Below are 14,726 nucleotides of genomic sequence, written 5' to 3' on the forward strand. Positions count from 1 at the left end.
CAGAAGGAGTTGCTAAAGTAGACATGAAATAATTATTGAATTAATTATCAAAGTCACATACCGTACAATTAATTTGATGGCTTTTCCCGGAGTCTTTTCCCCTGTCTATGCAGCGAGAATGTCAAGAAACATTTTCTAATTAATTTATGTGTGATTATCAGGACGAGTTTCTGGAAGGTCCTCACTTTCAATTTGTGAAAGGGTAACGGTGGTGGAAGACAAGGAAAAGCAGTTGAAAACGCACACACACAAGATCAGGCCTGCAGTCATACAGAAGATTATAGAGCATCTATATGGTCTCTTAACCAGAAGACAGTCAAATGTGTAAATTAATTAAAATAGCAGCGTTAAGGGTGAGAATTGAACTCAAAACTATTCTCCTAAAGCAACATATTACCTGTTTAAGCGTCATTTTAAAAAAAACCATGAAATCAAAATTATGTGAGTTAGAGTTATGTGTCTATTAGCTATGAAGCAAATCTATATACTTTTCTGAGCTAAAATCCTTTTTAGCAGATAAATACGCATTTAAAATTTACATTGTTCCGCGTGAAGGAAAATAGACCACAAAAACTGATGGCTCATCTTGCGCTAGGGGTGTGACGGTTATTATACAACCTTGAGACCGACGGTTATAGTTGAACACCGTCATTAGAACTCTATAACCGCAAAAACCGTGTTATTAAAATATGTTTTTACAAAAAAAAAATGTATCATAGAGAATGTTTAAATACTAATATCAGCTTACGAGGGAAACGGAGGCGTAGTTAGTGGTGGTGCTTCTGCTACTGCTGGAGATGATTCGGGAGAGGTCTATGTCTGCCCCTTTACCGATCAGAGCGCGCGCTGACACGGAGTAAAGCCTTGTTTATACTCGACGCGTCCGTTTACTGTCTATGGTCCGCAGAGCCGGCGGCAGAAACAAATCAATGGATGGGCATTTAATATTCTTGGGGGGGCCTAATTATGACAAACAAATAAATTGTGGGGGTGGGGGTGGGGGGGGGGGGGGTGCTTCATGCACGCAAGGTCTCGCGCTCTCTACCTCTCTGCCGTGCGCGCTGTTTGAACGTATATTCACGTAGACTTTCGAAAACCGGGACATATTCACATAGCCTTTTGAAATTTTTTTGAGCCTTTTGTATTTCATAATTCTTATGAGCCTTTTGTATATCAGGGAGAGTTTATAAATTTCCCGGGACAGGTTGTTAAAAAGAAGAACAATCCCGGAAAAACCGGGACGGGTGGCAACACTAGCTACAACAGTTTCACAGCGATTTCAATATCCTAACTATAATTAGCCTATTGCCCAATCATATTTCGGCTATCATGAGATATCATGTTACAGTTATAGCCTATAGGCTGTGAACTAACATGAACAAACAATGAACAGCTGTATTTTTATTAACTAACATTAACAAATACAGTAACAAATGTATCGCTCATGGTTAGTTCATGTTAGTCATTAACTAATGTTAACTAATGAACCTTGTCTGCATTGTTCCGTGAACACAGCATGCTATAAGCCAACTTCCTATAATAACAGCCAAATAGTCACAAATCTCAAGTTAAGTATTAAATCAACCATGCATAATCCACTACGACACACTCACACACATATTGCATATTAGTGTCAAATGCATAATTTACACCACGTCTGGTGCAACTTACGAAGAGTAATAAAACCAACTGGCCTACTCACGTTCTTAATACAGCTGAAGTCGACGTTTTTGGGATTGGAATCTCATGAGTTTCTCTTTCCATTCGTTTCTGAATAGGCAAAACCGAGCACGTCGCGTCGCTATAACTTTACCGAGATGCTGCGGTCAGAGCGGCTCAGCGGGAAACCCCTTTTTTGTAAACAATCAGTCAAACTTCCGGGAGTTTTTTTTATTTATAAGATTAGCCTATGAGTCAAACATTGCACTTAAATACACATCAATAAATAAATAAATACTGCACGTAAATTATTATTATTAAAATAATTTATTAAATGCAAATTGGATGGAGGGGGGGCACAGGAGCTCTCTAGGCGGGCCCGGCCCCCTAAGGCCCGCCCATAGCGCCGGCCTTGATGGTCCGCACGAGCGCGAAGGTGCGCGCGCCAAAAATGACGCGTTGGGTGCGCAAGACCCCATTTCGTATTGCTGTGTGCACAGCTTTTTTTCTAACAGCGCGTGCGGCGCCGCATCCGAGGATGAACGACTTCAAGCCGAATCTGCCCGAGTATGTGCGTCTAAATTGCAGTTCATTGCAAAGATTTTTTGTCAAGGTTTTGTTTACTGTGTGTGATTTATTTAAAACAAAGCACGTTCATTGTAGAGGTTTTTTTTGTTAAGGATTTGTTTACTGTGTGTGATTAATTTAATGGAAAGCACATTACCTTCTAGTCGTCTTGCTGTTCATTTTAAATAAACGTAGAGAAAGTAGATCAGTGTCTGCTCCTTTATTCAAACTAAGTTGTCCTATAATAACCCCCCCCCCCCCCCCCCCCCCATCGTCACATTTGACTCGCCTCATAACCGTCATCACCAATTCTGAAACCGGCACTACCCTATCTTGCGCTACACAGATTTTTGTCCAATCTAAAGCTCTCCAAAAACTAATGTCTCTCCAGCAAATCATAATTTATGACTGTGAAGTAACTAAACCCTAATTTCTGACCCCTTAAAATACAGGAAAAACTTTCAATTTTTTCCACTCAATTTTCCTGCTCCTTGTCTTTTGACATCTTCTCGTAGAGACTTGTTGCTTTCTACTCTTTTTTTAGGTGAGTGGATGCTGTAGGTAGGCTAAAGTTGAATTATCTAGCATGATTCATTACACAAGGGTTTGTTTTGCTGTCTCTTACAGTAGTTATCCTCTTGGTTCCTTGCATCTGGTTAATTTATCTTGGTCAAACATTAGATTTAAATATATTTCTCATTGTGCCCATCAGAACTGCATTTCCCTCATTTCTATTATAAATCCTTTCCAGCACTTCGAATTTTTCTCAATAGTGGAATCTAAAATACTACTTAAAGTCTTTATTTGTTTCTCCAGGCATGTGTCTTCAAAGCCACATCTTTGCAGCAGTGTGCAACGCTTTCTATTTGAGCATAGTTCATCTTCGCTACCCCTTTGCATATTTGTTGTTTGGCATCAGCTCTTCTCCAGGCGTTGTGTTGGTCAGATAAAAGTTCAGAAGTACAGTTAAGAGAAATTAGTTGTGTAAACAGTAGTAAATGTCAATGATAAAGTTCTGTTGAAGCTCATCTGATGAGAGTGGTGAACACAGGTGCCTTATCTCTACCCAGCAAAAGAAGGGTAAAATGGAAATGATGCCGTGCTGAATATACGATGCCTATCCCAGAAATTTGTATCTTCTCAACCGAACTCTTTGACGTGTGTGTGTGTGTGTGGATCACTGCTGATGAACTACAGAATAGCCACTCCTCTACTAGTGTTACACTCAGTGCTCACTGACAAACACGCTTACACACTCTATTTTCACTCTTTATGGGTTAGGAAAGTGTGGGATTTGTCATTCAGCAGAGGTTAAACCCCACCTATTAGCGTAGGGTCGGAGTGTGGCTCCGATAAAGATTTCCTGTTGTACTGTGTCAAAAAATCAATGGCCGTGGAGCGATCTGCTCATTTGATATCAACAATAGTCTTTTTAAAAATCAATTAGTCCTGATAGAGAAGCCCAAAGAGCTACGGAAAACCTGAATAGGGCCCGACTGGATAACTACATGCTCTTTTTAGCCAATAAAGGGGAGTCACTGGCTTTAAAAGATGAACTCACTCAATGTTGCTGTTATGAGATTATGAGGATGATTGTTTGTGTTTTTCAGGAATATGTCTGATAAGGTTAAAGCTAAAATGGAAATTAAGTATGAGGCCGTTACCTGTCTAATATCAAAATATATCGAGAGGAGAATTCACTAAGAATGAATAGTGTTGGTTAATTCCATGCATTGTTTTTAGGGATGCATTGATGTTTAAATCCTGGTGGATACAATCAATATTAAATAGCTGACAATAATTTCTCATGTCATGTCTAATTACTGATAATTGGCTGATATTAAAATTCTATACTGTTTTGTCTAAATAAATTAAAAAAACTAACTCAAATCAATCATTTTAAATGCTACTGGTGAATTTAGGTATCACAACATTATAATGTTCACCTAAAAAAAAGAATGTTCATGTACAGGTTTTCTAAACATTACATTTAAAATTATTAATTTAGTTGTGATTTTTAAATATTTAAGCGAGTATTAGATGACGGCAAAGGGGACCTAAATGTAAAAACAGGGAAATGACACATGCAGAATTAGGCTAAATATATTGAATATTGTCCTTTAACATAACATGGTGACGATGTACTAGGAATAACTAGTTGTTTTAGCATAATAGTAGTAATAATGCAGCAGGTAATGATCGCAACATGATTGGAAAATCTGGGATGTTTGCGTGATCTAATTCTGCAACTATTCAACTATTATGTGTGTGTGTGTGTGTGGGTTTTATATATACTACTCCGAGAGGAAAAGGTTAAAGCCACAGCCCATCATTAACCGTTTTCCACTGGATTCTGTGGGATCGTTATTCATTAATTACATGTCTCTTTTCTGGCAGTTCTGTTCAGCCTTTTCTGTCTTGACTCACCATAACCCTGACTGGCAACTTTACTCCAAATATCTGGGATCAACAACCCTGTCATACAGCACATCCATGCAAATGATGCAAGAAGTAAAACATAAACATGTCATTTAGAATTGTTCGTTTTAAGAACAAGAACATTCAGAAGAAATGTGAATAAAAGCCTACATTCAATCTGTTCATCATATAAAGCTGTCATGTTTCTTAAGAAAATTTGGACTTAACCGCTCATTTCATATGGATTAGTTTTATGATTTCTTTATGAACTTTTTGAAGCGTTGAAGTGGCTTTTGCGTAGCTTTCAACGGAGGGACAGAAAGCTCTCAGACTTCATAAAAAAGATCTTCATTTGTGTTCTGAAGATTTACGAAAGTCTTATAGGTTTGGTACGACATGAGGGAGAGTAATTCATGACAGAATTTTTATTTTTGCGTGAACTATCCCTTTAAGCTAAGATGAATCCTCTTTAAAAGGAAGCGCGTGGCTGGCATAACTGTGAGAATGACTAGTTGCTCAACTCCCACCATTGAGTGAATTGCGTTGCCTTCAGGGTGTTTACACTGCTAATGCTCGAGAATTGCTCTTTTGTAGAATGTTTCCCTCTAGTATGTTATGCAGCTAAATTCATCCTTTTTTATTTATTTCATTCTTTCTTTCGTTATGCCTGTGTTTTGTCTCATGGTGTTGTGTTAATGATGGGTTGATTCTTCTTTTTTATATTGCACACTGGCCGCTTTGGTGTCTGCGGAGGCAGTCATATTGATAAGGCACTGTGTGGACACTGCCAGTGTGTAGAGCTATTGATAAGAGCTGTGTGGACTCATCGCTATCGATAAGAGTGGCGTATATTTTTGGGAACCAGTCACGCAGAGCTATCGATAAGGTTGATGGGGGTTATTGTAGGGAAGTTGCTATGGCCTAACACAAGGGCAGCGTCACATTTGTGTCGGTGTATTGTGTGGGAAAATGGTAGGGTTTTAAAGATAAGACTTCTTGGTCTACAGAGAAGCTTTTTGGGTTGTTCTCGTAAATTGTAAATTGTCCAGAAAAGGCTGTGAGAACAATTAACTTGATGAAAAGTTGTGGCAGAACTGTTCACTTAAAGTCACCATGAAAATAAAATGGACAATTCCTATTTTGGAATAATTCAGTATTTATTTTTTTAAGAAGCCATTTCACTCAGATAGTTGTGATAGTTTTTTTCTTCCCTATTGTGACGTATATCTCAGTCAAATGGCTTCTTGTACAAGAAGAGTGTAGGGCGGAACTTGATTTTGTCCATTGGGAATTGATTGGATGGTTGAATTGTTGTGGTTTGCTATTGGTCAATCTCATGTGAGAGACAGGTTGTCCCGCCCTCATGCCACGTCATCAGAGGAGAGAAGCGATGCCGCTGAAATGGGGGAGGGGAAGTTATTCAGATTAAAGATAAAGAGGGCACATGCATTTTTTTGAAAACAATGATGTTTCCGAATATATCATTTACAAAAAATTCTGAATTATTCCAACAAAAATACTATATATATTTATTTATGTATTTATTTATACATTTAATATGTATTATTTTATTTTTAGCATTTAATAGTACCATTAATAATTTTCATGTATTGTTAAAACCTATAAAACTTTATATTATAGGTCAAATTATATAATAATTATTATTATCAATAGAAGTAGTATGCATTATTAATTAATTAATAAAGTTTATTGGATATATTTGTCTTCATTTTTACACTTTTTAAAAAAGTTTTGTTTAAAACTTTTTTTTTGACATTGCTTTACAGGAATTTTGAATAGCTAGATTCTATTGAGAATCACTTTTGAGAGTAAAAGAAATGGCAAAAACATCTGGTATTGAGAATTTTGGGTAAAATGGGCTTAATTGCCAATTTAAAGGGTTGTTAACCTGGACCTTTTTCCGTAGGATTCACTAATTCAGACTGAGAACTTTGAGATTTTACTCTACCTGTTGGCAGTCACCATCTGCTGAGAACAGATGGTATAGGAATTGCTTATGTAGGAATTATGCCAGTGATATATTGGTAATAATGTCTGCTGTAGTGATAAGATTGGGTCATGTGAGAGGTCAGGGTGGGTACTGATGCTGGGCTTAGATTAGAAGACATGCAGTAGATAGGAGTCATTGACTCAGTGCTGTATGACACTGGACTTCAGACCGCTGATAGAGGCCCAGCCTCTCATTAATAATGAACCAAACCCACCACTGACTGATTTATAACTAATCATTTAATACTGCCTTTTAGACCAAGCTTTTTCCTGCATTGAATACATTTTGATGGCACCTAAAATGAATCTTTGTCCCGCCAAAGATATATTTGATCATTTTAATGTGATGGTACCTGCTGTTCTGCTGTACTGGTACCCACTAGCCAGCTGCTTTTAAACGAGTGTTTGCATAAGTTCTCTGTGAAGAGTGTCAAAGGTTTCGATTCACAACGTGTTTTTGCAGCATTGAGCGTTGTAGAAAATTGCACACAGACATATCCGTTTCGTTTAAGTTAGTCAGAACACCACTCAAATCGGCTGAGTTTTTGTTCAGGATGAGATCTGCACGCTCACAAATCTTTTCATAACTAACAAAGTCATTATAACTTTTCATTATAACTAACAAAGTATAAACATGATGTCAAATGAATCGACCGCTTCATTGATTATGACGAAAGTTTTCGCAAGAGTGCAGCTTTGTGTACCACACAGCTTCAGTGATTGTAATGGCAGCGATCTTTGCTCACTTTCTGTATGATACATTTTTTATGCTGCTAACTATACATAGCAAAGGACTGACAACTGTATTTAAATGTGCGATTGAATCTGATTGACAGTGATAACCATAGCAATGGATGGAACAAAACAATCTGATACTATATGTCAAATGAGTGTAAATGCAAAATAATAGATCTGCCACTTTTTCATAATGCTACTTTAATTTTTTGTCACTCAGCGACTTTTTTCATATAAATTTACAGAATTTAAGTATAAAACGGTACTAAGCATTTTGTTATATATCATATTTTATTTTATGAATATCAGTGGCGGGCCGTGCATTTCACATCTAGGCCTTCAGTGGTGTCCAACCTGAATTAATAACTTTTAATAGTGTAGCAGTGCACAGACTCTTTATAATTGTTGTGAAATTGCTGTTTTTATGTTGCACCGGCAGTTATTGGGTTAATGCGGTGAGTTGGGAAAAGGCCGGTAGAGAGAAACGAGCGAGTGAGTTTGGCTTGTGCGTTAGTGTACAGTGGTTCTTTCATTCCGCAGTTCAGAAACGGAGCCTCCCTTGTCTTGTCTTGTCTTGTCTTTCAAGGGTTACAATAGTATAGTACAATAGTAGAAAAAATTAAGTTTCAATCATAAATTTCCAAGAAAAATGAATTAGAAAATCATATTTACCATGGGGAAAACCGGGGGGCAAAAAAATGTATTATAATACTCACCAAAACTACTGATTATTTTTTTTACACAAAATCCATCCTAATTTCTTTCCTCAAAAAGACTTAAATTACTCTGTTGTACAGGTTATCTGTGCATTTCAGTCCCAACAACCTTTTCTATCACCATCGAGGCTAATGCTGAAAGTCGAGTCTGTTCCGTCGTATTTCTGGCATAAGTTTTAATTCGCTTTAGGGCTGAGAGTGTCTGCTCGACAGAAGCAGTGCACACAGGGACAGTCGCGGCAAAACATGACGACGTGTAGGCCTACAGCTGACCCATGCTCTCACACAGATTTTTGAAGGAAATCAATGAGCTCAGTGAGACTTTTCCCTTCAGAATCAGTCATGGCATACATTACAGTCAGTCAGTTCTGTTATTACCCGGACAGATCAAATAGAGTTCTGTAACTGCGTTAAGCTGGATGGCTGAATAAGGGATTTTTTTCCCGGTACATTTGAACCTGCTGGGGTCGAGGAGAGAAAGAAACATTAATTTGTGGTCGAAAAACTATTAAATCTACAGGAATATATTTTAGTTTATGCAGTTCACTGGAGATGTGGTTAGCTAGGTAAGCCTCTGACTACCAGTGATAGTACGTGCTCTGACCATCCAATCAAAGGACGTGAAAATGCTGACGTTATTGTACGCCTGCTAGATGGCCCCAATGCAGTCAAATCGAAATCTGATTGGCTGATTAAATCTGACTGATTATCTGATTGGTCAAAGCAAATGTTTCAATGCCATACATTTTAAGCTATAGGCACCCGCACTATTGATAAGGCAGATTTCTTTGGCCATGGCAACACATGATGGCAGAAATATAATTGGATAAAAGCATTAACATAAACTACTGGAAGCAGCACAACCAAGAGAAAAGCTATGAAATTAAGAGAATGGACTATTGGGAATTATTTAATACTCATTCATGGAAACAATATATTAAAGTGCAAGTCAGTGATTCTGTTAGTGTTTAGGCCAACAGAGTATTACAAACTACTTTGTACTATGTGTGTGTGGATGACTGTGTTCAAGGCCATTTTCGACTCTTGAAACCCTATTTTCTGGTAAGTCTCTTTCTCACTGGTGACGTGTTTCTGTCCAGCATCCGTCCCATTCCACCTATGTACCCCTCTCTCTCGCTCCTGTTGCCCTCTCTCTCTCCCTCACGCCCTCCCCCGCTCCACGTCTTGGCTGTGGGAAAGCCATTTTATCAGCGTCTGTCTGTTGTTCTCTGGTGGGGATAGATACAGAGAAGATAGATGAGTGTTTTGACATGGAGAGTGTTAGACAAACACTCTTATCGGTCCCGGCACTTTAGCCCGACCCCCAAAAGCGAGGCTGCTGGGGAGGGTGCTAAAGGGAGGGGGTAGTTAAACAGAGCTGTACTGGGATGAAGATGCTGGAATGGACTGTTGCACCACCACAGGTCGGCCTCTCCGGCGACTCTACTTTTAAAGTTACCAACTGTAGTGGGGACATATGCGGAAAGAGCTTTTCTAATAAATGTATATTATAAAACATAAATACTAGGTTGTGTGAACGGTTGGATTTTGTGTCAGCTATGTCTATTTGTGGAGCCCGTGTTTGTTCCTGTGTTAGGCCTACGTTTGTGACTCAACAAAGCCTTGACTCCCATCACACTGCACTTATCTCTATTAGGAAGTACAGAAGTTGTCCCTGTTTTGTGGCAGTGTCACTGCTCAGTGAGCGCCAAACTCCCCCTAGTGGTACTAGACTTGGTAGTCCGTTTTTGAATTGATACGAAGAAAAAAGACTGAAATAGATATGTTTTGGTAAGGTGTTCTGAGTGCTTTTTTGCACATTGCTATGATTGCTAGGTTGTTGCTTGCTGGCTCAACGAAGTCAAAAGTGCTTCCAAGTCTCTGGTATTCTGGTTCCTAGATATGGCTCAGATCCCTCCAGTGGGATCTTTTTAATCGGTATCATTATTTATGTATTATTCTTTCTATTATTAATCATATTATGTTATTGAATTTTTTTAAAATTAGAATTTATCTAATGTTATCTTAAAGTTGATATTTAGAAAATAAACGTTACAATTTTTTCTCATTTTAATTGTTTGTCGATTATATTGGATTTTTTTTTAAATTTACCTAGATACATAGATTTATCTTTGACATTATCTAATTCTCACTGAAAGTTAATCTTTAGAAACACTACAAATTTAAAATCACTGTTAAATGTTATCTCCACATGATTTTTTTTCATGCTGTACGTTATACATTTGTGATGCCTATTGATTTTTAGTGTTTTATTTGTCATTTATTTAGACACAATTTTAATGGTGACCATTTGTCGGTTATCGTCCATAACATGAAAATAATTATCAGCTTATCAGCTAGAATTTTTATATCTGTGCTTCCCTACAAAACAAACGCTTTTTTCCCTGCTTAAAACAAACGGAACACTCCTTCTTTTAATTGTTGTGCTGATATATTTACACTCTTTCTCCCACTGTGTGTAAACAGATGATCTTATGCTAAGCGGCAGTGCTGATGACTTCAAGGTCCTGGCCCTCAGGGACCTGTCAGGTGACACCGTGTGGGGTCCGTTTTCTGGCAGCATCCAATCAGGAGAGACCACAGATGGACCAGCCAATGAGGTAAGGGTGAGGGGTCAGCGATCATGTCATGAGGATATTTGGTTAAGATTCCTATCTCACCTCTGTTCTATCATAACTCTAACATTACAGTTAGAAACAAATAACATGTTATTACCATATTGGAGTTGGTAATATCAGTGTTTTTGGACACGTTACCATACTATAGCCTTGTGTTGTATTAGAGTATCAGTCATGTGCTGTAGGTCCATCTGATGGTCATGTGATGTCAGCTCTGGGAGAAGTTTCCTGGCTCAGGCCGTGTTCTCCAAACATTTTAAAGATAGCACAGACCCGAACATACTATACACACAGGCAAAGTTCCTCGCTTGGCTGATTTCCATAGAAGATGGATGCATACAAAATGTTGCATGTTTTCCAAACTGGTTTGATTCAAGAGTAGTTAGTCAGTGAATTGTATTGTGTATTAAGTAAAACGAGATTGAATTTATCATTCACACCCCTTGGCGCTAACCTGTTAAACTGAGGATGAATGAGCAGACGTCTGCTTTGCACTGATTCAAAGTGAGGAGTAATCCATGGGAGTATGGGTGTATGCAAATAGAAGTGCAGGTTTTGAGCGAGTGTCATCTTTATTCCCCTGCACGTGATTGGCTAGACCCCCCCACCCCACCCCATCCCCCAGACGGACGCTTCTCTTTTATCTCAGTATGGCGCCATCCTCTTGGACAACAAACCCCAGTGATTGATTTCTACTTGATAGGCTCTCATTTCTAAGATTTCATTTATTATGAGAATTTCTAAGGCCGTGCACCCCGCGCTCCCTCCCCTCCCTGCACCTTTCCTTCACCTCCTCCTAATCTCTCTCCCTTCCTCTTTTCTTCTCTCTCTCTTTTTACAAAAAAAAAAATCTCGTTATCGAGGCAGGGCTTTGTTGATGATTTTCGGCTCAGAACTTTCACATTCGCATTCTATCGCGTTTGCTCTCGCTCCGCTATCACTTCGTTGAAGGAGTGTGTATCTGGCAGAGATAGTGTGTCGAATCTCACATTCCTACGGCATCTCTCGCCGTCCCTCCACATCCTCCTGAGTCTGGAGCGGCTGGGGTCACTGGGTGTCAGGGTCCGTCCTGTCACGACTGTACTTGTGTATTTCTCCGTCTCCCTGTCCTAGAGTTTAATCTGAGACACTGTGAGATATGAAATGGGTTGGATTAAAGCAAAGTGTGCTATTTGTAAATGAGTTAAAGTCAAGCATGATATTGTATTCCTTACAAGATACACTATCATACTAGGGGCGTGCGATATTGACATAAGATGATATCTCGATATTTGCTGGGATTTTATTAATAACGATATTTTGCTGTGTGTGTTTATTGTTTGTGTATTGTTTAGTGTGTTTATTATTAGTGTGTCATTGACTGCGTCTGAAAACTGATAAATGCTGCCTTCGGAGGACGCATTCCTAGGTCGGAAGGCATCAAGGCACGTCCAAATGCAATGTTAGTTTCACTTCCTGTCTCCTGAGATACCTTCATCTGATCGATTTTCGAAGGCAGCATAGATGTATCCTTCGCTGCCTTTGATATCCCACAATCCTGCGCTTTCCATTCTGTGGCAGTTGAGCTAGGAAAATAAAGATGGCGTCTCAAAGTTGCGGCTGGTAGTCTGTTTGTGTGCAAATGTACATTTTTGATCAACTTTTTCCACATGATGTCATTTCTTAGAGAAATCACTATTGTAGTCATTAAATATTCACTTAGTTTTTACCAAAGCTCGCTCTATTTCGTTGTAGATCATTCAACTTTTACACTGCCTCAGAAGTCTGTCCGAAACAGCACGGCACTCTTCGTGTGATATTGATTAACTATATTAAATGATATAAATATAAAAGACGTACAGAGTTATTTTTGCCCCCTTATCTTGAATATTGAGGGCATTCTTAATGCATTTTACTAGACTAAATCACGTAGTGAAAGCGTGGACTAGTGCACAAGTGCACTAGTCTAACTAGACTACATCACATATAGTGTATCGAGTGTCACGCAGGTGTGTTTTGGAAATACCCAATAATGACAGATCACACATCGTTAAAACAACAGTTACGATATTACCGAAGATGATATCGCACAGCCCTATTTCCCCCTGAATTGTATTGGTTTTGGTTATTCAAGAGTACATCTAATTCACATCTAATTTGTTTATTTTTACTGTTCATGAGGAATTTAGGGGTTAAGATGTTTCGAGAAGCTTCTCTTAACGTCTTAACGCCTACGCATTTTGTGTAAAACGTCCTGTTCTAACAGGTCCTTTTGTATTTATTATCACTTGAGCTGTCTGTTTTATGTAAATCTTTAATTTGCATAATTACAAAACAGCCATAACATTGTATCTATTTGAATATGTCTTTGATAACTCAAAGACTGAAAAAGCTTATATGAACAATTGTCGCTTTGTGTTCTGGTGTCTTCATTCAGTTTCCCGATTTCGTAAAGTTTTAGAGTTGTTTTGGATAATTGACTGTTTTCATAGCAATTCGTTATTGCTGTTACATAAGTTTCATTGTGAAATAGCAGTTATGCAAACACCTTTGATTTAATAGACATGTAAACAACATATGACACTAGACTCAAAACATGTTTGGACACTTAAAATGTGTTTAACGTTTTGAAGTGTATGAATGTTTTTGGACCACATAATAAACCGAGAGACTGATTTTGAGGGATCAAAAAATTATTAGGAAAAGTCAAGTTAGCTCTAGCATAATTTGTTTACAGATGAGCATGATTTGTTATTTTGTTTCCTAATGTAATTACATTCAAACATTTTTAAGTGTGTCTGAATTGGCCAAGTGTTCTAATACTTTTTAGGATCACTGTATAATATTTGGCAGGACATTTTTTTTTTTTTTATCAAAACATCTTCACTAAATATTATCAGATTTATGGATAATATAAAAATGTACTTTTATACAATATTATGCATATTATATATTGTTATAATTTACACTATCATTTAAAGGTTTGGGGTCGGTACGATTTTTGAAAATGTTTTTAAAATGCTCACCAAGGCTGAATGTATCGGATCAGAAACGGTGTAAACAGGGTCATATTTTGAAATATTATTACAATTTAAAATAACTGTCTATTCTAATACTAAAGCTTAATTTTCATCAGGCATTGCTCAGTCTTCAGTATCACATAATTCTTCAGAAATCATTATAACATGTTGATTTAGTGTTCAATAAACTTTTTTCTTAATATTATTAATGTTGAAAACCATTGTGCTTAATATTTTTATGTAAACCATGATACATTTGTTTCAGGATTTTCTTGATGAATAAAAAGTTCAAAAGAACACCATTTATTTAAAATGGAAATCGTTTGTAACAAAAGTCTTTGATCAATAATGCATCCTTGTTGAATAAAAGTATACATTTATTTAAAAACCCACATTTTTTAATGGTAAAGTATTTGATATTATAACAATATTTTGCATAGCTTAGTGTATTCATATACTGTAAACATGAAAGGACATATCATTGATGCTGTGATTAGCCTACTTTTGATGTTGACATGAGCTAAACTGTCAGTCAGACTTTTGGTGGTTGAAAAAAAAAACGTTCGCTAGTTGCAAACAAGTGCAGAACGACTTCCACTACCACGTCGCCATTGTTCTTTCCACTTCGCCTCTCCTGTTATTTCGTGGAACGCCGCCCGAAGACACGATGGTAGCGGGTGTGGAGTTCAAAGCGTTATCATGCACAGAGCGCCTTTTCATCATGTTTTAGAAACAAGCGTCCCAACTAATCCCCCAATAATCTCTCCAGGAGAACTGCTCAGATAAGCCCCGCCACCCACTGCTCTCCAGCACACTTTTTTGGGGGGAGCCCTACTTCCCCCCTCTCTCTGCCACCCCACAAAGGACACGTGAAGGTGAGCGCTCTTCATCTTTCTCTTTTTCCTCTCTCGCCCACCCTTCTTTCTCGCACCAATAGGGTTTGTTTACCCTCATCCCAATCTCTGGTTTATCTACATCTGTCA

At 38.0% G+C, this 14,726-nt stretch overlaps 1 protein-coding gene across 3 annotated transcripts in view; it reads left to right on the top strand.

Annotated features, from left to right (window-relative positions):
- Nucleotides 1–14,726, top strand: part of zfpm1 (zinc finger protein, FOG family member 1) — an 84,780-nt gene that overhangs the window by 53,563 nt on the left and 16,491 nt on the right. For all 3 annotated transcript variants that reach the window (XM_077193381.1, XM_077193383.1, XM_077193382.1), the window contains exon 4: nt 10,593–10,726. In XM_077193381.1, coding sequence (XP_077049496.1) covers nt 10,593–10,726 — 134 coding nt within the window. The remainder of the gene's footprint in view (nt 1–10,592; nt 10,727–14,726) is intronic.

The sequence above is a fragment of the Siphateles boraxobius genome, unplaced genomic scaffold (genome assembly GCF_051911475.1).
Source record: "Siphateles boraxobius isolate OS27281-9 unplaced genomic scaffold, OSU_SipBor_1 31, whole genome shotgun sequence".
NCBI lineage: Eukaryota > Metazoa > Chordata > Actinopteri > Cypriniformes > Leuciscidae > Siphateles > Siphateles boraxobius.